Source organism: Equus asinus, chromosome 17, assembly GCF_041296235.1.
Source record: "Equus asinus isolate D_3611 breed Donkey chromosome 17, EquAss-T2T_v2, whole genome shotgun sequence".
NCBI lineage: Eukaryota > Metazoa > Chordata > Mammalia > Perissodactyla > Equidae > Equus > Equus asinus.
The window spans coordinates 36,284,514-36,311,242 of record NC_091806.1 but is presented as its reverse complement, the minus strand read 5'-3'; the positions used below and the strand labels follow the sequence as shown (position 1 = coordinate 36,311,242).

Sequence of the window (26,729 nt, the reverse complement as noted above, 5' to 3'; positions counted from 1 at the left end):
CTTTAGAGATAAGACAGTACTTGTTTCTAATTCTAACTGTAATTAACAAGTTGTGTGACTTTGGGCTACAATTATGCCAACAGGTTATTTTTGAGGCTCAGTTTCTTTTCTTGATAGGAATGATATTGCCTATCTCATGAGGCTGCTGAGACTCCTGGTTCAGAGGGTGTATATAAAGTTTATGATATAAGATAGGCACAAAGTGAGTGCTTATCTAAAGGGGCATTTTAAGAACAGTGGCTCTTGGGCATGGATGGATTATATATCATGAGACTCCATGTTGACATATGCTAAATACAGAAGAAGTGAGTCTACTCTGAGAGACAATGCAAGTTCAAAGGAAGATGGTGTTAGAGGTGATGTTGGGAGTTTGGTCTTCTTGAGATTGAAAACTCCATCAAGCGGCTCTTTTTAACCATTATTTTATTTTGTCCTTAAAAATTCAGTTTAGGGAGTAGCCTTGAGGAAGAACATTCAAAGTTTAAGGGTAAGATGTCTCAGCACCATAAATTTTATTTTCTATTAGACAAGTTGACATCAGAAGAAGAGGAGTAGGGATATCCTACCCTGAATGTTACTTTAGAAACAAATTAGAATTATTTATGATTGTTAGGGGTTTTTAACATAATTTCGATCCCTGGACTCTTATAGTGAAAGATGTAGAAACACCTTGAACTTGGAAGAGGTGATTCTTTCCTTGAGACAGAGAGGAAAGCCCCTGCTCTCACCATAAAACAGAAAATCCACTCTGCACACAGAACCACATGGAGAGATGGAAACCTAACATAAATTGCACAGATTACATATGTGTATATAATTTAATTCACACACCTATTTTGCAAAATAGATGTGAAAATTAGAAGTTAATCAATTTTAAACTAGAGTTACTTCCTTGGTAGATTTTAGAGAATAAGGATACGAGAGCATAAGTGACATCTATAAATTGTCAAAGCCGTCAACCTTTGGATCTGGGATTAGAACCTTGATCATCTGAGAAATATCCACCTTGCAGGTTACTGAGCTGATCACATCAAACAGAAACTGTGAAGTGTCTGGTACAATGCTCCATGAATAGTAGACACTCAGTAAATATTAATTTCTTTATGTATATGTAGGGAAATGGTGGCAGGCATCTTGGGAGTTGATCCTTCTTCAATTAGATGATAATACTAAAACCAAAAAAAAGATAAGATTTTACTAGTGTGCAAGACCCAGAATGTTTTACATCTAGCTCATTTAATTACCTCTTGCCATTCTCAACTGTCTTAAAATTTGTGACTAAGTTTGAGCTTGATCATCTGTATTGCAGTTTTGATTTGACAGGTGTCCTGGCTGTGAAAGTGAAATGGCATAAATTGCTATCAGCATTATGTAACCAGAACTGTCAACCTGAGTTTGAAGTTTGTCTGTGAGTGTGCCTTCTTCTGGTCTGAAACTTTTCCTCACTCAGTATTTCTTTTAAATTCTCAGGAAGCTTAGAAAGGTTTTAGCTTTCTCTCTCAGATCCTTACTGGACATATGACTATGAAACTTAAAGAATAATTTCTTTTAAAAGAGAAAATTTGGCACTTTTAGAAGAGGACAAGCCTTAAACTAACAAATGAGTTTCAGATGGTAGAATTCCAGGCATCAGCATGCAAATAAGGGGATGTTTGGAAGTGAGGGACCTCCTTTGTGCTTAAGATATATATCACTTCCTAATTATTTGGGTAGGGGTCTGGAGCAAGCTACCTCCACAGGAAGTTTTTAAAAATTTCTCTTCCTAGGAGCAGAACTTCAAACAAGGGTCAGGATGCCCATCAGAGGAAGTCATCAGAAGAGCAGAAGAGGAAAGGGAAGAATCTGAGTTGAGTTTATGGGAAGACAGAAAGATTGGAGAAATTTATGGAGAAGAAATACTAAAGAAGTTCTTGTCATTTCACAAAGTCTTGCAGTTCCAGGGGACTTGTAAATAAGACTCCATGGTACAGACACACAGAAAGAATGCAGACTGGATGTCAGCCCCTCTCCCTTCTCCTTTCTCCTGCCTCTCCCTCTTGCTAATCTATTCTATAACTACTTTATATTTTGATTTATTCTGCTTTCAATGCAGTCTAATCAGGCACATCTAGCTCCTTCCCATCTCCAAGTTGCTCTCTAATGAGACTGAGAGAACTTGAAACTGGTGCCAGAAATGTGTGTTTGTGGGAAGATACTTGAAGCAAGAAGATAAAAGGAGATTGGAGAGAGATTGCAACCTCTAAGACATTCTTTTCTAGTGCCTATTATCATCTGTAGCTTTGGACAGTAGAGAAGTGGTTTTCAAAGTTCGTGGTTGGGGTGCATTTGAGGAGACGGCTCTCTCTATCCTTGCAGATGAATCACCACATTTACAACTTGGCTGTCTCTACAGAGGAAGGATTTTCAGAATTCAAAATTCATGGCTGCATAAATTAATCACTCTCTGGGGTGTAAAAAACATATCCTCATTTAAATTTTCTGAAAGCAGAGATAATTAATTTCCATCCCAGTGGTCAGACCCTGAGATTCCCCAGGGTTGACCTAACTCAGAATTTTCCTTTGTGGTCCATGAAGAAAACACATAGAAGGTCTGGAAGAGATAGCAAGGATAAACACTTAAATTCTGCCTTCTACACTTCCAAATAACTTGTTATCATAGAGAATCTCATAATTATTGAGTTTCTATTGTCTACCCAATGTTACACTGGGAATTTTGCATATATTAATATATTAAATCAATTTACAGATGATTTGATGGGCACTGACACTCATAATTAGAGGGACACTGTGCACCACTTCCTCGCATCATGAACTCATACTCTCTTCACCTCAGATGTTGCAACCTTTCCCTCAGGTGAGGGAGGGCAAAATGCACAGACTTTTCCTGGAAAATTTTGGTTTTGTTTTGCTAAAAATGTAGCACTATTTAGGGTGGCAATGGAGAATATCTTTTCTATGGAGGAATCACATGCATATAAAAAGCAATAGAGGGGAAATTGGCAGAACATGGTTAAAAGCATAGACTTCCAGTTATAAGATAAATAAGTCCTGAGGATGCAACATACAACATGGTCACTATAGTTAACACTGCTATATGGTATATTTGAAAGTTGCTGAGAAAGTAGATCTTAAAAGTTCTCATCACAAGGAAAAAACTATTTTTTCTTTCATCTATAGGAGATGATGGATGTTAACCAAACTTATTGTGGTAATCATTCCACAACATACATAAGACAAGTCATGGTACTGTACACCTTAAACTTGTACAGTGCCATATATCACTATATCTCAATAAAACAGAAAGAAATAACAGCAATAGAAGATGACAGACTCATAAAAAAGCAACTTACCAGTTAAATATAATATTAAAATTTTTATATATAAACATAAAAGTAAGTGAAAATATGATTTTATTTTTAATATGTTAAATTAAAATTTTATTATAAATTTCCATAATATTAATAAACTATTTAATTTTAATTTAATATAAATGTTAATTTAACATAAATATAAACATTTTAATTCATTTGCTTCACCACAGAACATAGAATTGGACTTTTAAAATTAAATAGCTAAAACAGTGAAAAGGTAGAGAGAAGTTGATTCTTGACTCATGTTATGTCCAATTAAAGGAAAGAAAGGCATTTAATTTAGAAAACAGGGTATGACTTTCAAGAGCAAAAAGGTTGCTTCAGATCTTGATGATGTCACCAAGATGGCGGAGTGAGTAGTCTTCTTTGTCTCTCCCCCTTCGAATCTACAACTAATTGGACGTTCATTGGTTAACAAAGGATATTCATGTAGCATCTCAGGACACCTGAGAGACTCATGCTGCTATACATCGGAAGGTGGACAGACTTCCCCCTGGGAGGAGGTGGAGATAGGTGAAAACTCTCCGACCCCTGGCCCCCAGACAGCCTAGTACCTGCAAGCGGCTTTCTTCCAGCAGACTCCCCCATAGCATTGCCATGCACCAAGGGCAGGCGTGAGCATGCACCAGCAGAGCCATGGTGGAAACAGGTGACTACAGCCCTACCTAATGCTCCCGTAATTACCCCTAAGCCCAGGGGGAAACTCCATAGTCCTTCACCAGCAGCAGGGAAAGCCTCTACTTGCCATTAGTGGAGAGGCTCCGCCCAGCATTCAGAACACCAGGAGGCTCCTGAAGAGAAGAATCCCAGGCAGGGCAGCAGCCTGCCAGCTGCTGCTGACTCACAGACTCTGGCTGTGTCCAAGAGGGGGCAAGGGACAGCCAGAGATCCCATTGGAGTGGCTGGGGGTTAGATGGAGCTCCAGTGGCCTGGCTCCATGGTTCGGGGGGAAACTCTATGGTCCCACAACAGCAGGCGGGAAAGCCTCTACTGGTGTTAGCAGAGAAGCCCTTCCCAGCCTTCAGAACACTGGGAGGCTCTGGGAGAGGAGGAGCCCAGGCAGAGCAGCAGCCCGCCAGCTGTCTCTGACTCACAGACTCTGGCTGTGTCCCAGAGGGGGCAAGAGACACCCACTGATCCTGTGGGAGTGTCCAGGGGATGGGTGGAGCTCCAGCTGCCTGACTCCATGGCCCAGGGGGAAAACTCTCAGTCCCACAGTAGCCACAGTGAAAGCCTCTGCACAGCACTAGTGGAGAGGCCCCAACTGGCAATCACAAGGCTGGAAGGCCCTGGGGGAAAAGTAACACAGCTAGGTAAGCTAACCACAGACTGCAGAAGATACCCATAGCTCTGCTGTGGCCTCTAGTGGACAAGTGAGATCTTGTGGGCCCTGAAAGTGACAGAGCTGCGAATATAGGTGATCCTGCTCCCGGATGCTGAGAAAGCCCATAACACCACTGCAGACCCTAAGGAGGGAGCGTGTCTAGGTGGCCTGCAACAGTAGACACCAGCAGCCTGAGGCCCCCTTGTGATTGCCCCCACAGATGATGAGAGACCCCACAGGACCACTGTGACTATGAGGATGGGCCCAGGTCCAGTCAGCAACACCTGACAGGGTTCCTGGTTGGTGCAGCCTAAACAGCTTCTCCCCCCTACACCAGTAGAAACAAGTGGAGGCAGTAACTAAACTCTATCTCTATGCAGAGGCACAAATCCACGCCATCAAGCAGTATGAAAAAAATATATTAAATCTCCAGCACAGAAGGAAAATGACAAGTACCCAGAAAACAATCCCAAAGACAATGAAATCTATAACCTAAATGATGATGAATTCAAAACAGCCATTATTAAAAAACTCAACAAGTTAAAAGAGAATACAGATAAACAACTCAATGAGTTCAGGAGCTATGTCACAAAAGAGCTTGATACTATAAAGAAGAACAAATCAGAAATACTGGAGGTGAAGAACACAATGGAAGAGATTAAGAAAGATCTGGACTCTCTGAACAGTAGGGTCGATAATACGGAGGAGAGAATTAGCAATTTGGAGGATAGGAATATAGAAATGCTGCAGACAGAGGAGGAGAGAGAACTAAGACTAAAAAGTGTAGGCACCCCTGATGCAGGAAGTGTTGATAATCACTGGAAAAGGCTTGCCAACAAACTGTGACCCAGAGGTGAGAAGACCAGTTAGCCAATGAGAGGTAAGACCTCCAGGGGGAGGCAACCTAAGCCAGGCATGGTCACCTGGGGGCACAGATGGAGACACGATATAGGGAGCAGGAGGGGCCATTGCCTAGGAAGCCTAGCATGCTCTGAAATAAAAATATACAAGCACAGCAATAACATATAATATCAAAACAGAGGCCAAGGGAGGGTTCCTTGAGAAATCACAAAGAATTCTTGGCATTTGCTAATTACATTGTCCAGAACACCTGTGTATGTTTAACAGATGTAAGCTATGTATATATTGAAACACTGGTTATAATAAACTCAGAGTGGCCATCAGCCCTCTCTGCATCTATCTTGATGTGTACATTGGATTGCGACACCGACAAAAAGAAATGAAGAAACTCTCCGAGAATTATTAGACTCAATTAAGAGACACAACATAAGGATTATAGGTATACCAGAGGGAGAAGAGAAGGAGAAGGGGGCAGAATGCCTGTTCAAAGATATAATGGCTGAGAACTTTCCAAACCTGGGGAGAGAGATGGAACTCCATGTAACAGAAGCCAATAGATCTCCAAACTTTATCAATGTAAGAAGACCACCCTAAGGCATATAATAGTGAAGCTAGCAAAAGTCAATGACAAAGAGAAAATACTAAGGGCAGCCAGGCAGAAGAAAATAACCTGCAAAGGAACCCCCATGAGGCTATCAGAAGATTTCTCAGCAGATACCTTACAGGCTAGAAGAGAGTGGAATGTATATTCAAAACTCTGAAAGACAAAAACTTGCAGCCAAGAATACTCTACCCAGCGAAAATATCCTTCAAATATGATGGAGAAATAAAAACTTTCCCAGATAAACAAAAGTTAAGGGAGTTCATTGTCACAAGACCTCCTCTTCAAGAAATGCTCAGGAAGACCCTCATACCTGAAAACTCAAAAAAAGGAAAGGGGTTACAAAACCCAGATCAAAGGAGATAAGTAGAAGGACAATAACAGAAAGTAGCAACTCTCCATCAGAACAGGTTAGCAAAAGTTAAATAAAACATTAAAGATAAAAGGAAGGGAAACACCAAGAAAAAATATAATCCTGTCATTTTAACCGCAAACGCACAACACAAGAAGGAAGGGGAAAAAAATCTGACAATAACAACCTGGAAGGGGAAGAGGAAAGAGATGGAATGTTTTAATTTAAGGAAATAAGAGGCTATCAGAAAATGAACTATCTCATCTATGAGATGTTTTATAAAAACCACCTGGTAACCACTAAATAAATAACAAGAATAAAGACACAAATTACAAATAAGAAGAAAGCCAAAACAGAAATTTACCTACCTGAATTATTAGTCCAAAAATCATGGGGCAAGAAACAAAGGAAATGCAAGAGAACCAGAAAACAAGTGAAAAAATGGCAGCGGTAGGCCCCCACATTTCAATAATCACTCTAAATGTAAATGGATTGAACTCTCCAATCAAAAGACACAGAGTGGCAGGATGGATCAAAGAACAAGACCCAACAATATGCTGCCTCCAGGAAACACACCTCAGCCCCAAAGACAAACACAGACTCAGACTGAAGGGATGGAGACAATACTCAGGGCTAATAATGAACAAAAGAAAGCAGGTGTCACCATGCTTATATCAGACAAAGTAGACTTCAAAGCAAAACAGATAAAGAAAGACAAAGAGGGGCAGTTTATAATGACAAAAAGGGACATGCCACCAAGATGACATAACATTTATAAATATACATGCACCCAACACAGGAGCACCAAAATTTGTAAAGCAACTCTGAACAAAACTAAAAGGAGACATCAACAACAATACAATAATAGTAGGGAACCTCAACACCCCATTAACACCAATGGGTAGACCATCCAGACAGAAAATCAACAAGGAAATTAAAGAATTAAATGAAAAATTAGACCAGATGGACTTAATAGATATATATAGAACACTTCATCCAAAAACAGCAGGTTACACATTCTTCTCAAGTGCACATGGAACATTCTCAAGGATAGACCATATCTTGGGAAACAAAGCAAGCATCAATAAATTCAAGAGGGTTGAAATAATATCTAGCATCTTTTTGAATCATAATGCTATGAACCTAGAAATCAACTACAAGAATAAAGCTGGGAAAGGAGCAAAAATGTGGAGACTAGACAGCATACTACTGAACAAACCACGGATTATTGAAGAAATTAAAGAAGAAATCAAATATTATATGGAGACAAATGAAAATGAAAACACGCCATACCAACTCATTTGGGACACAGCAAAAGCACTCCTAAGAGGGAAATTCATTGCAAGACAGGCTCACCTCAAAATAAGAAAAATCTCACATAAGCAACCTCAAACAACACCTAACACAATTAGAAAAAGAAGAACAAACAAAGCCCAAAGTCAGTAGAAGGAGGGAAATAATAAAAATTAGAGCAGAAATAAATGATATTGAAACAAAAAAGATAGTCGAAAGGATCAATGAAACAAAGAGTTGGTTCTTTGAAAAAATTAACAAAATCGACAAACCCTTAGCCAGACTCACTAAGAGAAAAAGAGAGAAGACTCAAATAAAATTAGAAATGAGAGAGGAGAAATCACAACGGATACCAAAGAAATACAAGGGATCGTAAGAGAATACTATGAAAAACTATATGCCAACAAATTGAACAACCTAGAAGAAATGGGTAAATTCCTAGACTCTTATAACCTCCCCAAACTGAAGCAGGAAGAAATAGAGAATCTGAATAGACCAATCACAAGTAAAGAAATAAAAACAGTAATCAAAAACCTCCCCAAAAATAAAAGTCCAGGCTTCTCTGGAGAATTCTACCAAACATTCAAAGAAGATTTAATGCCTATCCTTCTCAAACTATTTCAGAAAATTGAGGAAGATGGAGCACTCCGTAACACATTCTATGAAGCCAACATCACCCTGATCCCCAAACCTGACAACGACAACACAAAGAAGGGAAACAACAGGCCAATATCACTGAGGAACACAGATGCAGAAATCCTCAACAAAATTTTGGCAAACCGAATACAGCATTACATCAAAAAGATTATACACCATTATCAAGTGGGATTTATACCAGGGACACAGGGATGGTTCAACATCCACAAATCAATCAATGTGATACACTGCATTAACAAAATGAGATGCAAAAACCACATGATCATCTCAATAGATGCAGAGAAATCATTCGACAAGATCTAACATCCATTTATGTTAAAAACCCTCAATAAAATGGGTATAGAAGGAAAGTACCTCAACATAATAAAGGCCATATATGACAAACCCACAACCAACATCAGACTCAAGGGACAAAAACTGAAAGCCACTCCTCTGAGAACGGGAACAAGACAAGGGTGCCCATTTTCACCACTCTTATTCAACATAGTACTGGAGGTGTTGGCCAGAGCAATTCGGCAGGAAAAAGAAATAAAAGGAATCCAAATAGGCAACGGAGAAGTAAAACTCTCGCTGTTTGCAGACGACATGATCTTATATATAGAAAACCCCAAAGAATCCATTGGAAAACTATTAGAAATAATCAACAGCTACAGCAATATTCCAGGGTATAAAATCAACATACATAAATCAGTAGCATTTTTATATGCTAACAATGAGCTAACAGAAAAGAAATCAAGATCTCAATCCCATTCACAATCGCAAGAAAAAGAATAAAATACCTTGGGATAAATTTAACCAAGGAAGTGAAAAATCTATACAAGAAAAAGTACAAGACTTTCCTGAAAGAAATTGACGATGACATAAAGAGATGGAAAGACATTCCATGCACATGGATTGGAAGAATAAACATAGTTAAAATGTCCATACTACCTAAAGCAATCTACAGATTCAATGCTATCCCAATCAGAATCCCAATGACATTCTTTACAGAAATTGAACAAAGAATCCTAAAATTCATGCGGGGCAACAAAAGACCCCAAATTGCTAAAGCAATCCTAAGAAAAAAGAATAAAGCTGGAGGCATCACAATCCCTGACTTCAAAACATACTGCAAAGCTACGGTAATCAAAAGAGCATGGTACTGGTACAAATACAGGTGCACAGATCAATGGAACAGAATCAAAAGCCCAGAAATAAAACCACACATCTATGGACAGCTCATCTTCGACAAAGGAGCTAAGGGCCTACAATGGAGAAAAGAATGTCTCTTCAATAAATGGTGCTGGGAAAAGTGGACAGCCACATGTAAATGAGCGAAAATTGCCCATTCTTTTTCACCACACACCAAAATAAACTCAAAATGGATCAAAGAACTAAAGATTAGGCCTGAAACAATAAGTCTTCTAGAAGAGAATATAGGCAGTACACTCTTTAACATCAGTTTCAAAAGAATCTTTTCCGACACCATAACTCCTTGGGCGAGGGAAACAATAGAAAGAATAAACAAATGCGACTTCATCAGACTAAAGAGCTTCTTCAAGGCAAGGGAAAACAGGATTGAAACAAAAAAACAGCTCACTAATTGGGAAAAAATATTTACAAGTTATCTATCCGACAAAAGGTTAATCTCCATAATATATAAAGAGCTCACACAGCTCAACAACAAAAAATCAAACAACCCGATCAAAAAATGGTCAGGGGACATGAACAGAGATTTCTCCAAAGAAGATATAAGGATGGCCAATAGACACATGAAAAGATGCTCATCATCACTAATCATCAGGGAAATGCAAATCAAAACTACACTAATATATCATCTTACACCTGTTAGCATGGCAAAAATATCCAAAACTAAAAGTGACAAATGTTGGAGAGGTTGTGGAGAAAAAGGAACCCTCATACATTGTTGGTGGGAAGGATAGTGGTGCAGCCACTATGGAAGACAGTATGGAGATTTCTCAAAAAATTAAAAATAGAAATACCTTATGACCCAGCCATCCCACTACTGGGTATCTATCCTAAGAACCTGAAATCAGCAATTCCAAAAGTCCCATGCACCCCTATGTTCATTGCAGCATTATTTACAATAGCCAAGAAATGGAAGCAATCTAAGTGCCCAGCAACTGATGATTGGATAAAGAAGATATGGTATATATATACAATGGAATACTACTCAGCCATAAAAAGGACAAAATTGTCCCATTCACAACAACATGGATGGACCTTGAGGGTATTATGTTAAGTGAAATAAGCCAGATAGAGAAAGATGAACTCTGTATCACTCCACTCATAGGTGGACGTTAACATATAGACAAAGAGAACTGATTGGTGGTTACCAGGGGAAAGGGGGCATGGCTGGAGGTCATAAAGGGTGAAGTGGTGTACCTACAACATGACTAACATAATGTACAACTGAAATTTCACAAGGTTGTAATCTATCATAATCTTAATTTAAAAAAAAGGTTGCTTCATTTTTCACCATTATGTAGCACTGTGATGAGCATCCTTGGACATATATGCACACCTTAGAATACATTCCAAGAAGGACAATAGCTGAGGCAAAAGCATGTACATTGTTTTATCTATTTTATTGAGGTTGTAGTAGTTTTTAACATTGTGTAAAAGCATGTACATTTAATTACTTTTGGTACATGTAGTCAAACTGACCTTCAGAAAGATGATGCAATTTATGTTTTACCAATTATATATGAGAGGGCCTATTTTTCTGTAACTTTGTTAGCATTTGGTATTATTGTTACTTTTAACATCTGCCTTTTTAATAGAAAAAAATTCTCACTGTTACATTTTCATTTCTTTGAATATTAGTACTCTAGAGTATTTTCTCATCAAATTATTAACCATTTGTATTTCTTTTTTATGAATTGCTTGCTCATAACTGTGCCCACCCTTTTTTTTACTGAGGTAACATTGGTTTTTAACATTATGTAAATTTCAGGTGTACATGATTATATTTTGATTCCTGTGAAGACTGCATCACCTTCACCACCCACAGACTAATTACAATCCAACACCACACACATGTGCCTCATCACCCCTTTCTCCCTCCTCCCTCCCCTCTATAAAATAAAAGGCTCTAAAATCACCGGTAAAGGCAAAAATACAGTAAAGGTATCAGATCAAACACCTATGAAGATAACATGAAGGCCAAAAAACAAAAGTACTAAAATTTCCATAATAAGATGGTAACAATACACACACACAAAAAAAAGGTTAGATTTGATATCAAAAACAGAAACTGTGGGAGGAGAGAATAAGAGTAGAACTTTTAGAAAGAGGTCAAACTAAAGGGACCATCAAGTTAATATAGATTGCTATGTACATAGGTTATTATATATGAACCTCATGGCAATCATAAGTCAGAAATCTATGATAAATACATAAAAACTTAAGAGAAAGAAACCCAAACATAATACTAAGGAAAGTCATCAAACCACAAAGGAAGAGAGCAAGACAAGAAAGGAACAGAGAAGAACTACTAAAACACCAAGAAAAAAGGAACAAAATGGCAATAAGTACATACTTATCAATAGCTACTTTAAATGTCAGTGGACTAAATGCTCCAATCAAAAGGCATAGGGTGGCTAAGTGGATGAATAAACAAGACACATATCTATGCTGCATACAAGAGACACACTTCTGACCTAAAGACAGAATTGTGCCCATTTTTCTACTGGTTTATCTTGTTCTAATTTTGTTTGTAAGAGAAACTTATATAAACTACTGTCTAACATAAGTAGTGCACATATTTTTCCTCGTTAGACTTCTGTCCTTTGACTTTATTTTGTTTTTTTGCCATATAGATTTTAACACTATTGTAGTCTAACCTGTCCTTTGTTTCTTTATGGTTTTGCTTTTAGCATTAAGTTTAGAAAGATCTTTTCTATTCCAAGATTACATATATATTTATCTATGTTTTTCTAATTGCCATGCAGCATTTTAACTTTTTTTTTATTAATGTTATGATAGATTACAACCTTGTGAGATTTCAGTTGTACATTTTTGTTAGTCATGTTGTGGGTACACCACTTCCCCCTTTGTGCCCTCCCCCCCACCCTCCCTTTTCCCTGGTAACCACCGATCAGATCTCCTTATCAATATACTAACTTCCACCTATGAGTGGAGTCATATAGAGTTCGTCTTTCTCTGACTGGCTTATTTCGCTTAACATAATACCCTCGAGGTCCATCCACGTTGTTGTGAATGGGCCAATTTCGTCTTTTTTATGGCTGAGTAGTATTCCATTGTGTATATATACCACATCTTCTTTATCCAATCATCAGTTTCTGGGCATGTAGGTTGGTTCCACATCTTGGCTATTGTAAATAATGCTGCGATGAACATAGGGGTGCAACGGACTCTTGAGATTTCTGATTTCAGGTTCTTAGGATAGATACCCAGTAATGGGATGGCTGGGTCATAGGGTATTTCTATTTTTAACTTTTTGAGAAATCTCCATACTGTCTTCCATAGTGGCTGTACCAGTTTGCATTCCCACCAACAGTGTATGAGGGTTCCTTTTTCTCCACAACCTCTCCAACATTTGTCACTCTTGGTTTTGGATGTTTTTGCCAATCTAACGGGTGTAAGGTGATATCTTAGTGTAGTTTTGATTTGCATTTCCCTGATGATTAGCGATGATGGACATCTTTTCATGTGTCTATTGGCCATATTCATATCTTCTTTTGAGAAATGTCTGTTCATGTCCTCTGCCCATTTTTTGATCGGGTTGTTTGTTTTTTGTTGTTAAGCAGTGTGACTTCTTTGTATATTATGGAGATTAACCCTTTGTCGGATAAGTGGCTTGTAAATATTTTTTCCCAATTAGTGAGCTGTTTTTTTGTTTCAATCCTGTTTTCCCTTGCCTTGAAGAAGCTCTTTAGTCTGATGAAGTCCCATTTGTTTATTCTTTCTATTGTTTCCCTCAACTGAGGAGTTATAGTGTCTGAAAAGATTCTTTTGAAACTGATGTCAAAGAGTGTACTGCCTATATTCTCTTCCAAAAGACTTATTGTCTCAGGCCTAATCTTTAGGTCTTTGATCCATTTTGAGTTTATTTTGGTGTGTGGTGAAAAAGAATGGTCAATTTTCAATCTTTTTCATGTGGCTGCCCAGTTTTCCCAGCACCATTTGTTGAAGAGACATTCTTTTCTCCATTGTAGGCCCTCAGCTCCTTTGTCGAAGATTAGCTGTCCATAGATGTGTGGTTTTATCTCTGGGCTTTCAATTCTGTTCCATTGATCTGTGGACCTGTTTTTGTACCAGTACCATGCTGTTTGGATCACTGTAGCTTTGTAGTATGTTTTGAAATTGGGGATTGTGATTCTGCCGGCTTTGTTTTTCTTGCTCAGGATTGCTTTAGCAATTCGCGGTCTTTTGTTGCCCCATATGAATTTTAGGATTGTTTGTTCAATTTCTGTGAAGAATGTTCTTGGGATTCTGATTGGGATAGCATTGAATCTGTAGATTGCTTTAGGTAGTATGGACATTTTAACTATGTTTATTCTTCCAATCCATGTGCATGGAATGTCTTTCCATCTCTTTATGTCATCGTCAATTTCTTTCAAGAAAGTCTTGTAGTTTTCATTGTATAGATCCTTCACTTCCTTGGTTAAGTTTATCCCAAGGTATTTTATTCTTTTCGTTGCGATTGTGAATGGGATTGAGTTCTTGAGTTCTTTTTCTGTTAGTTCATTGTTAGTGTATAGAAATGCTACTGATTTACGCACGTTAATTTTATACCCTGCTACTTTGCTGTAGTTGTTGATTATTTCTAATAGTTTTTCTATGGATTCTTTGGGGTTTTCTATATATAAGATCATGCCGTCTGCAAACAGCGAGAGTTTTACTTCTTCGTTGCCTATTTGGATTCCTTTTATTTCTTTTTCCTGCCGAATTGCTCTGGCCAGCACCTCCAGTACTATGTTGAATAGGAGTGGTGAAAGTGGGCACCCTTGTCTTGTTCCTGTCCTCAGAGGGATGGCTTTCAGTTCTTGTCCATTGAGTACGATGTTGGCTGTGGGTCTCTCATATATGGCCTTTATTATGTTGAGGTACTTTCCTTCTATACCCATTGTATTGAGGGTTTTTATCATAAATGCGTGTTGGATCTTGTCAAATGCTTTCTCTGCATCTATTGAGATGATCATGTGGTTTTTGTTTTTCATTTTGTTGATGTAGTGTATCACGTTGATTGACTTGCAGATGTTGAACCATCCCTGTGTCCCTGGTATAAATCCCACTTGATCATGGTGTATAATCTTTTTGATGTATTGCTGTATTCGGTTTGCCAAAATTTTGTTGAGGATTTTTGCATCTATGTTCATCAGTGATATCGGCCTGTAGTTCTCCTTCTTTGTGTTGTCCTTGTCAGGTTTGGGGATCAGAGTGATGTTGGCTTCATAGAATGTGTTAGGGAGTACTCCATCTTTCTCAATTTTCTGGAACATTTTGAGAAGAATAGGTATTAAGTCTTCTTTGAATGTTTGGTAGAATTCTCCAGAGAAGCCGTCTGGTCCTGGACTCTTATTTTTGGGAAGATTTTTGATTACCGTTTCTATTTCCTTACTTGTGATTGGCCTGTTCAGATTCTCCATTTCTTCCTGATTCAGTTTGGGGAGATTGTAGGAGTCTAGGAATTTGTCCATTTCTTCCAGGTTGTTCAATTTGTTGGCATATAGTTTTTCATAGTATTCTCTTATGATCTCTTGTACTTCATTGGTATCTGTTGTGATTTCTCCTCTCTCATTCCTAATTTTATTTATTTGCGATTTCTCTCTTCTTTTCTTGGTGAGTCTGGCTAAGGGTTTGTCAATTTTGTTAATTCTTTCGAAGAACCAACTCTTTGTTTCATTGATCCTTTCTATTGTCTTTTCTGCTCTTATTTGTATTATTTCCCTCCTTCTACTGACTCTGGGCTTTCTTTGTTCTTCTTTTTCTAGTTCTGTTAGGTGTCATTTGAGGTTGCTTATGTGAGCTTTTTCTTGTTTAGTTAGGTGAGCCTGTATTGCGATGAATTTCCCTCATAGGACTGCTTTTGCTGCATCCCAAATGGTTTGGTATGTCGTGTTCTCATTTTCATTTGTCTCCAGATAATATTTGATTTCTTCTTTAATTTCTTCAATGATCCATTGTTTGTTCAGAAGCGTGTTGTTAGTCTCCACATTTTTGCACCTTTCTCTGCTTTTTTCTTGTAGTTGATTTCTAGTTTAATAGCATTATGATCAGAAAAGATGCTTGATATTATTTCAACTCTCTTGTATTTCTTGATGTTTGCTTTGGTTCCCAAAATATGGTCAATCCTTGAGAATGTTCCATGTGCACTTGAGAAGAATGTGTAACCTGCTGTTTTTGGATGAAGTGTTCTATATATATCTATTAAGTCCATCTGGTCTAATTTTTCATTTAATTCTATTATTTCCTTGTTGATTTTCTCTCTGGATGTTCTGTCCATTGGTGTTAATGGTGTGTTGAGGTCCCCTACTATTATTGTATTGTTCTTGATGTCTTCCTTTAGTTCTATTAAGAGTAGCTTTACAAATTTTGGTGCTCCTGTGTTGGGTGCAAATATATTTATAAGTGTTATGTCTTCTTGGTGGAGAGTCCGTTTTATCATTATATACTGTCACTCTTTGTCTTTCTTTATCTGTTTTGCTTTGAAATCTACCTTGTCTGATATTAGTATAGTGACACCTGCTTTCTTTTGTTCATTATTAGCCCTGAGTATTGTTCTCCACCCCTTCACTCTGAGTCTGTGTTTGTCTTTGGGGCTGAGGTGTGTTTCCTGGAGGCAGCATATTGTTGGATCTTGTTCTTTGATCCATCCTGCCACTCTGTGTCTTTTGATTGGGGAGTTCAATCCATTTACATTTAGAGTGATTGTTGAGATGTGGGGGCCTACCACTACCATTTTGTGTCTTGTTTTCTGGTTTTCTTCAATTTCCTTTTTTCTCGTTCCATGGTTTAATCTGCTCTGATGAAGAGCTGCTACTCTCTGTTGTTGTCCTTCTACTTATCTCCTTTGTGCTTGGTTTTGTAGCCCCTTTCCTTTTTTGGATTTTTCAGGAATGAGGGTTTTCCTGAGGATTTCCTGAAGAGGAGGTTTTGTGGCAATGAACTCCCTTAATTTTTGTTTATCTGGGAAAGTTTTTATTTCTCCATCGTATTTGAAGGATATTTTCGCTGGGTAGAGAATTCTCGGCTGTAGATTTTTGTCCTTCAGATTTTTGAATATATCATTCCACTCTCTTCTAGCCTGTAAAGTTTCTGCTGAGAAATCTGCTGATAGCCTGATGGGGGTTCCTTTGTGGGTTAGTTTCTTTTGCCTGGCTGTCCTTAGTATTTTCTCCTTGTCGTTGACTTTTGCTAGCTTCACTACTATATGCTGTGGAGTTGGTCTTCTTGCATTGATAAAGTTTGGAGATCTATTGGCTTCTGTCACCTGAAGATCCATCTCTCTCACCAGATTTGGGAAGTTCTCAGCCATTATTTCTTTGAATAGGCTTTCTGCCCCTTTCTCCTTCTCTTCTCCCTCTGGTATACCTATAATCCTTACATTGCATCTCCTAATTGTGTCTGATAATTCTCGGAGAGTTTCTTCATTTCTTTTTAGTCTTGCTTCTCTCTCCTCCTCTGCCTGCAGCAATTCTATATTGCCATCTTCCAAATTGCTAATTCTTTCCTCCATATTATTGGCCCTACTGCTCAGAGCATCTAGATTTTTCTTAATCTCCTCTATTGTGTTCTTCATTTCCAATATTTCTGTTTGGTTCTTCTTTATCGTATCAAACTCTTTTGTGACATAGCTCCTGAACTCGTTGAGTTGTCAGTCAGAATTCTCTCTTAACTCATTGAGTATTTTAATGATGGCTGTTTTGAAGTCATCATCATTTAGGTTATATATCTCATTTTCTTTGGGATTGTTTTCTGTGTATTTGTTACTTTCTTTCTGTTCTGGAGATTTAAAGTATTTTTTCATATTGCTTGATGTTGTTGATTTGTGCCTCCACATGGAGATAGAGTTTAGTTGCTCCTTTCATTTGTTTCAGCTGCTGCGGTGGGGGAGCTGCTGTTTATACTGCACCAACCAGGAACCCTGTCCGCAGTTGCTAGCTGGGCCTGGGCCCCTCCTCGTAGTCACAGTGGTCCTTTGGATTCCCTCCTCTGCCGTGGGGGCCGTCACAGGGGGCTTCAGGCTGCTGGTGCCTACTGTTGCAGCCCACCTAGACGTGCTCCCTCCTTGGGGTCTGCAACGGTGTTATGGGCTTTTCCAGCGGCCAGGGGTGGGATCACTTATGTTTGTCGCTCTGTCGCTGTCGGCACCCACAAAATCTCACTTGTCCACTGTGGGTCGCAGGAGAGCTATTGGCATCTTCTACAGTCTGTGGTTAGTTCACCTAGCTATGCTACTTTTGTCCTGGGGTCTTCCAGCCTTGTGGCTGCCGGATGGGTGCTTTCTACTAGTGCTGTGCAGAGGCTTTCCCTGAGGCTGCTGTGAGCCTGTAGGGTTTCCCCCTAGGCTAAGGAGCTGGGTCGCTGGAACTCCCCCCAGCCCCAGTCCTGTTCCCCAGGAACTCGGGGAGCCCTTTGCCCTGTCTTGGGGGATAGCTGGAGATCCTGATTTCAGTGGTAGCTGGTCAGCTGCTGCCCTGCCTGATATTCTCCTCTTGGGGACCCTCCCAGTATTGTGGATGCTGGACGTGGCCCCTCCGCTAATGGCAGACAGAGAGTTTTGTCTGCTGCCCGGGCAGAACTCTGGAGCTTCCCCTCTGGGGCGTGGAGTGGGCCTCTGGAGCCTCACCTTGTCCCAGTCCTCTCCAAGATCTCCGGCAATCCCTAGCCCCACGGGGCAGGCAACAGCAGCTGGAGGTCACTTCGCCCTCTGGGATTCTCTCCGGGACTTTCCCGGAGTTGAATGCTGGGCGTGGCCCCTCCACTAAAGGCAGACAGAGAGTTTTGTCTGCTGCCCGGGCAGAACTCTGGAGCTTCCCATCTGGGGCACAGAGCCGGCCTCTGGAGCTTCCCCCAGCCCCAGTCCTCTCCGAGATCTCTGGCAATCCCTAGCCCCACCGTGCAGGCAGTGGCAGCTGGGGGACCTCCGTACCCTCAGCGACTCTCTCTGGGACCCTCCGGGCGCCACGAACACCAGGCAGGATCTCCCCGCCAATGCGGCGAGAGACTCTCCCTGTGGGCCCAGGTGTGCAACTCCAAAGTTTCCCTCTGCGTTTAGGAGTAATTGCGGGGGGTTTAGGTAGGGTTCTGGTCACCTGTTTCCACCGTTGCTCCTCTGTTGTGTGCTCGCTCCTGCCCTAGATGTGTGTTGATCTTCTGGGGGCGTCCGTTGGAAGAAAGCCGCTTGCGGGTACTAGGCTGTTCGGTCGGGGTCGGAGAGTTTTCACCTATTCCACATCCTCCCGGAGGAAAGTCCGTCCGCCTTCCGATGTATAGTCGCGTGGGTCTCTCAGACGTCCTGAGATGCTGTCTGGATATCCTTTGTTAAGCGATGTGTCCAAATAATTGTAGACTCGAAGAGGGAGAGACAAAGAGGACTACTCACGGCACCATCTTGGATTCAGCCTCAGCATTTTAACTTTTTAAAAAGCATATAGCTGTTGACTTATTTGCAACTTGCTTTATTTTGTTCATTGCATGAATATTTCAAGTCATCCTAAAATATTTTGAAACTACAAAGAGCAAAAGTAAATAAGTGGAGACCTTTTATCTCTGCTTAAAAACTTTATTTAAATATATCCCAGAACATGTTTCTGGTAAAATTGAGTTTGTAAATATTTATCAAATCATTTTGTACTTTAACCAAGTTAAGGTAGCTTCTAATTTCTAAGGGGAAAGAGCTAAATTTGAGAGATGGAAGATTTCTGAAGGAGAGGGAGAAAGCTAATCTTCACAGAGTATTTTGTTCTGGACACAGTGGATTCATGGGTGATAGAATAATGGTCTCTTTTTCTCTTTATAGTTAGAAAGGAAGGAAGCAGAAGAGGTTGAAAAAGTCTCAGGGGAGGTTTTCACTTGTCTTCAGGCACAAACTGGGTTAGATTTCTCAGATTAGGGAAATGAGTGCCTTGATTTCTGGTGAAGATGGGAATCCACTAAAGCCAGAAATATGGTAACATGGCTTTAATTTTAATTAAGTAATTCTTTGTGAGTTTAAATAAATTATGCCTAGAGATGGCAAAGATGGAAAGAAATTAAGGACTGCTGTATGGAGTGTTTTATTTGTGAGGATTCTCTGGTATCTGTTTCTTTTTAACTGTCTCTAGTTGTGTATTATATTTACAGTAATCAGTACTGCTAATTTATTTGAATCGTTATGATTAGCAGCTTAATTAAAAGCCCTCCTAAAATTTTATAGAAGGATAATAGATGAGAAAAGTGGTCTAATTTTGTTCAGTCTCTCTTTTGTTGAAATATATCTATAAGAAACCTTGGTAGCCATATCACAAGACAATAATACAATCACTATATGCAGCAAAAGCTAAAGTTACTATAAACAATGAATTGTTCATTTATTAAAGAAATATTTATTATATGTCTACTATGTGCCAAACACTGCGTTAGATGGATGAATGAAAGTGAACAAGGGTCTATCTCTATCCTCAAGTAAGTTATAGTTTAGTGTAAGGTACGTGCAATAGAACAAATGATTACAAACAGTAGTGTTAGTGCAACAACTGGGTAAACCATGATGTTCTGGGTTTGGGAAATGAGTGGGAAGATCTTCATGGAGGAAGTGCTCTGAGTAGAGACCTGAAGGATGAACAACCATCAGTCAGTTAAAAAGATTATGGAGGAAAGAGGAAACTCCTTGTACAAAGAGCTTGAGGGGAAGAAAAAGAAATAGATGCCTTGGGACAGCATGCTGTCCCCAAAGTACTAGGGGAGATGTAGTAGGGGGTGAAGAGTTGAAGTAAGCAGAGCTGCAGCATGAAGCAAAGAGGACTTTGTAATGCATGTTAAGGACTTTAACCTGAGGGCAATGGGGAGCTCATGAATGTTCTTGAGAGCTGGCCTCATAAACTCAAATCAGTAAAGTGACATCAAATGTTAAAAGAGCTAAGTAGGGAGAATAGTGGTCCCCAAACGTGACAAAATCTTAATCCTATGAGCCTGTGAATAGATTATCTTTCAGGAAAAAGAGAGTTTTAAGATGTGATTGAATTTTAGACTTTGAAATGGGGAGATTATCCTGGATTATCTGAGCAGGCCCAACCTACACTCAAGTGTCACATTCTGAGATATGCATCGTTAGGCGATTTTGTCATTGTGCAAACATCACAGAGTGTATCTACACAAATCTAGATGGTGTATACTACAACACATCTATGCTGTATGATACTAATCTTATGAGACCACCGTCATATATGCAGCCTGTTTTTGACTGAACCCTAGTTATGTGGTGCATGACTCTAATCACGAGAGTCTTTAAAAGCAGAGAACCTTTCCCAGTGAGGGTAGATGTGACATTGTGGGCTTTGAAGATGGTGGAAGGGAACCATGAGCCAAGGAATGTGGGTGGTCTCTAAAAGCTGCAAAGGGCAAGGAAATGGATTCTATCATAGAGCCTCCAGAAAGGGACACAGCTCTGCTACTAATTTGATTTCAGCCCAGTGAGACCTCTCTCAAACGTCTAACCTACAGAACTGTGAGATAATAACATTATGCTGTTTTAAGCCACTTACTTTGTGGTAATTAGTTACATTAGTGATAGTAAACCAATACACTCAGATTCCTCAGAGTGAACTGTGTAGAGGCCACATTGTATTTTGCTTATATGTAAAGTTCTCTCAAGAGGCCAGGTGGAGGGTTTATGTTATATGAACTGAGATGAGTTGGAAAATAAAGCAGATGAGGAATGTGTGTGTGTTTTAAAGAAGGAGAAGAAGGTAAAATGATTTGATATTAAATAATTTGTACTTTTCCTTTAAGGTAAACCTTTTCCATATTTTTCATAAATTGAATCACTTCCTTTAGGAAGAAAAAATAATTCTACTTAATCATAGCTATTAATTTGAATGGAAATATATCAGAATTCAAGAATGTCAATTCTAAACTTCAAAGAAATCATCTATTCACCTGTATCGAAATCTGCTCCGCTTGGCCTGACTGGCCCCTTCATTAGATCTTACATCTGAAATAATCCTAAAGACTTCCTCACATTGTACTCAGCCTGCTAAGGAAGCAGAAAACTAGAAGTATCCTGGGTATAACATCCATCAATAAAGGTGATTCCCAGAATTTCCAATACAGTGCCATATAAGTCCTAATATTCATAAAGGTAACTGATAAAAAAATTTCAGGAGAAGTTACCCATTGGGTAATATCATTGGATATTATCTGCATGAATCACTTTAAGTTTGCTTGACCTTGAATGGGAATGAATTTAGGAGACTCAAGAATCCAGGAGACCAGGAACAGAGATCTCACCTCCCCTGTGCGTTGTTTATGCTCTTCCAAATATGAAGTAGTTAATCCACTTACATGAACAATGAAATCAAATGAAGACTTTTTGCATATCCAATAGACCTCTATTAATGGAAAAATGAATGTGTTGAGAAGAGGACAGGGCCATAAAGGAATGATGGAGGGATTTACCAGCAGAAATGGTTGTGCTGGACAACTCCACTGTCCATGTCCTTTAAGAAGGACTAATGACCTGGAGGTGATGGCCTGAGACATACCTTCCAGAGATAGTGGCAAATAGTACTGAATGTGGGCTAATCCATTCAGGTTAAGAAACAAAGATTTTATGGGAGCAATGGGTTTGGATAGAAGAGAGCAAGAGGAACTCAGAGTGTGGTGATCAAAAGGGAGACTAAGCTGTGAAGTGGAGTCAGGTGCTGAACTGGTAAAGGAATAAATGGTTGAAATCAAGGAAATACAGACCTAGTAGGCACTTTAGGTGACAAAGACTGGGAAGAGAAGAGTATGGATGTGATATCATGGGACACAAATTTTCCAGGCCCCTACACAGCTCAGATAGAAATGGCGGAAAAGGGTAATGTACTTCAGTACATTTTGTTTAGAAAATTATTCAGTAGCCATAATGGGAATCCAACAGGGATATCTTGGAGAGAATGTTTAATGGAGTAAAAAGGCATCTTGTTTTGTAATGTACCTCAACTATACATAGTGTATCTTTTTGGATCCTGCCATATACTAGTAATAAGAGTTATACACATGTACAACTTCAGGGCTGTTTGTTGTTGAACACGGAAGGCAGCATTTGGGCAGAGTATGGGCTCTGGAGTCAGGAAGACCTAGGTCTGAATGGGATTCCTGCCCCTTACTTTCCGTATAATGCTGGGCAAGTCATTTTTTCTTCCTAGGACCTCATTTCTTCATTTGTAACATAGGGATAGTACTATTTGCATCATAGCACCGCAATGAGTATTTTATTAAATAGCTTTTGTGCCTCATATATGTTAAGTACCCAATAAAATGTGGTTGCTGTAATACTAATTGTGAGAATCCCAGGGAGATTATTTTTGTGCAATAATCATTTCCCCTTTTTGGCTATCCATGGTGGGGTCAGTGGACAGATCACCAGGGGGAACAGTGAGAAAAATTTGGCAGGAGGAGCCTCCATTTCCAAATATGCACACAAAATGTACCTCTTGCCTAAGCCAGAGGTGGAGGTAGATGTCATGTGTCATATAAGTCTCTGTCAGTTTGGAGAAATATGTTTTCAATCATAAACTAGGAAAACACTTTCTTATTCTCCAACAACTTCCACAGGGCATCTTTGATCTCTTTGTTCCTTAAACTGTAGATTAGAGGGTTCAGCATGGGGATCACCAGTGAATAGAACACAGACACCACCTTGTCCCTGCCAAGAGAGTAGCTGGAGCTGGGTCGCAGGTACATGAAAAGGGCTGTCCTAAACAGCAGAGTCACCACCATCAGGTGTGAGGCACATGTGTTGAAGGTTTTCCTTTGGCCTTCCACTGAATGGATCTTCAAGACAGCAGCAACTATGTAACTGTAGGAGATGACGAGGATGAGGAATGATGTTCCCCCAATGGTGACCACTACAAGAAAATTCACCACTTGACTGAGGAACGTGTCAGAGCAAGAAAGCGCTAAAACTGGCGGGAGGTCACAGAAGAAATGGTTGATGATGTTGGGTCCACAGAAGTGGAGCTGAAATATAGAGCAGGCCTGGATCAGGGAGCTCAGGAAGCCACTGAAATATGCCCCAATCACCATGCGTGTACAGAGACCCTGGGACATGATGGCAGTGTAGAGCAGGGGACTGGAGATGGCTGTGTATCGATCGTATGCCATAGCAGTCAGGAGAAAGCACTCAGTTAGACCTATGCCATCAAAAAAAAAGAACTGAGCAGCACAACCCAAGAATGATATGGTCTTCTGCTCCTGGAAGAAGTCAGTGAGCATCTTGGGAGCCACTGTGGAAGAGTAACAGATGTCAATGAAGGACAACTTGCTGAGGAAGAAATACATGGGTGTTTGCAGATGGGTGTCACTTCTGATTAGAAAGATGAGAGCCAGGTTCCAGGAGAGGGTCACAAGATAGATACCCAGGAAGGTCACAAAGAGCAGGACCTGGAGTTCTGGATGGTCTGCAAATCCCACGAAGATGAATGTGGTCACTGATGAGCTGTTCCAGGCCTTAGTTGTGGAGGTGTTTCCCATGGACCACAATGACAAGATGCAGATCTGGGATAATAATGACAATCTTCACTACAGTGGTATCAACAAATAATTAAAAAATATGTGAGAGGGAGGGCAAAGTATTACAGAGGATTACAACTTTATGCAAAGATTCTCTCTCTTTCTCTCAGAAGGCAATTATAGTCATTGTCTTAAATATTTGCTTTTTAATATAGCATGGTTGATATGAGCTTAAACTTTGGATTCAGACTTCCTGTGATCAAGTCCTGCCTCTACCAATTAGCAGCTGTGTTACTTTGGGTGATATGTATATCATCTCTAGGCTTCAATTTCTTTTTCTTTAAGACAGATGACAGGATCAATGTCATACATTTATTTTAAGAATTAAAATAAGGCAAAGTTTGTAAAGTGCCTGATACATAGTAAATCCCCGATGAAAGTTATTATTTGGACAGTTTTTTGTATGTCCCAGATGAGTTACCTCATGCCCTGAAAATAACTATTCATCTAACTTATTTAAGTTTCAGTATTAGAATGGAGAAACCAAGGGAGAGACCAGGTTCAGCTATGTAATTGTGAAACAACCAATCAGACATTTAGAATATTTTTTTTAAACTTAAAGTCTCAGCTATGTTCCATTTTGACATTTTATGTAGACTCTAAGTAAAATGAAATTTTTTTTTACTTTTATTAAGATTATGATAGTTTACAACCTTGTGAAATTTCAGTTGTACATTATTGTCAGTCTTGTTGTAGGTGCCCCACTTCACCCTCTGTGCCCACTCCCCCATCCCGCTTTTCCCCTGGTAACCACCAATCAGTTCTCTTTGTCTACATGTTTAACTTCCACCTATGAGTGGAGTCATACAGAGTTCATCTTTCTCTATCTGGCTTATTTCATCAAAAAGATTAGGCCAGATGTGTATAGAAATGCTCTTAACTGTCAAATATTAGATCTGAATATACTAACATAGTTCCACTTTCAAATTTGTCTTCAGTCTGAGCTCTCTAAGCTATTTAATTGTTAAGAATGTGGATTCTGGCTATAGCCTGCCTGGATTTAATTCCCAGCTTTACCATATAATATATGTGTGATCTTGGGCAGGTTAGTTGAACTCTCTATGACTCTGTAAAATTAGGGATAATAATAGTACTTTGTTATTAGAATTCCTTCTCTCTCTCTCTTTCTTTCTTTCCTTCCTTCTCTTCTTAAATCTCTTTTAAGACATGCATGGCCCATAGTAAGTGCTCTACAAGAGTTTTTTATTGCTATTGTTATTTAAAAATCTAAATTATAATGTAACCTCAATCAAATTCTTATAACTTTCAGTATATGAAGTATCTTTCAAGATCAGGGACTTGATTCCACCCAATCCACATCTATAAGAATTTCCATCACCCCCTCCACATCCACACTAAGTCTCAATCCACATAAATCAGAAAAGAACACTTACCATCAGCGGGTCTTTGAACCTGAGGTCCTAACTCAGCAGAAGGCACTAGGAAAAGTGTGGTCAGAGGGCCTGGTGGCTCATGGTGAATGACCCTTATAGGTGTGGGATATATCTTGATCCTTCTTCAGGTTTTAACCCAAACAATTTAGAAATCATCAAAATTACCTATCTTTTAAACAATATTTTCATTCTGTTCTACCTATCTCTTTAAATATGATGAATCTCACAAATTTCCTTTTGTTTTTCAAAATGGAAATGTTATTTTATGAATTTTAAAGCAATATGTGAGAACTGGAAGATAATTAGATCAATAAACAACGGTGAAATAATAAACCTAAAAGTCATGGGTACTTCCCGATCAATGCAAAAAATTTCCTCTTAAAACTGGAAATTGTGACAATCTATCTCCTGAAATTAGAGCTCTTAACATTTAGGTGTATGCCTTTCATGTTCAAGTATATGTATATGCATATGGCTGTTTGTATCAAAGACCCTCTACAATTTACATATATTATAGAAATTATTCCAAGTCAATAACTTCACAATTTGGGAAGTAATGCTTTCTCTATTTGCTATAAATTTTTCTGGCTCAGTTTAGGAAAGCCACGCCATTTTATTATCTCCAATTTTTCATAAGTCAATCTACATCTACCTATTGCCAGTCAGTCAAGCTATCATTGATCTTTACTTTCCTCTTGGAAATTGCACAGAGATATGCCCTTGGTATAGACTCCCTCTCTTCTTGCACTCAATAGCTCCTGTTACAGATTTTCCAGTTCTAAACCTTAAAATTTGGGTAATGAGAGAATGTGAAGCTCCTTTTAGCCATCACCATGCCATCATTTGTGCAGAGTTTCAGAGATCTCTTACACTAATCTCAATCTTGTCAAATATGGCTTTAAGATTTGTATTATGTTTAGAGGCTCTGCAACTGTTTGTGAAAGGTGCGTAGAATTTCCAGGATCAGGAGGGGATTCTTTCCTTTTGAAGAAAATAAAAGGGCCTCCAGCAAAGTTTGACATAACCCAGTGCAGATGTAGTGCCACACAGAGAAATTGGGAGCTAAACAAAAACAGCTCTACCGGAACCCTCACCCATTCTGTGTAGGGTCTGCCATTTAGCAAGGTAGAGACCTGAGGTCTGTGATGTT

The 26,729-nt window shown here is 39.3% G+C and overlaps 1 protein-coding gene across 1 annotated transcript; it reads right to left on the bottom strand.

The window, feature by feature from the left end:
• Nucleotides 1-23,189: 23,189 nt before the first annotated feature.
• Nucleotides 23,190-24,146, bottom strand: LOC139040686 (olfactory receptor 5A1-like). The gene has a single exon (XM_070487438.1). The coding sequence runs from the start codon at nt 24,144-24,146 to the stop codon at nt 23,190-23,192; it is 957 nt and encodes a 318-aa protein (XP_070343539.1).
• Between the last annotated feature and the right edge of the window lie 2,583 nt (nt 24,147-26,729).

Coding starts and splice junctions, on each gene's coding strand:
- LOC139040686 (XM_070487438.1), bottom strand. CDS start 24,146: ATGGGAAACACCTCCACAACTAAGGCCTGGAACAGCTCATCAGTGACC.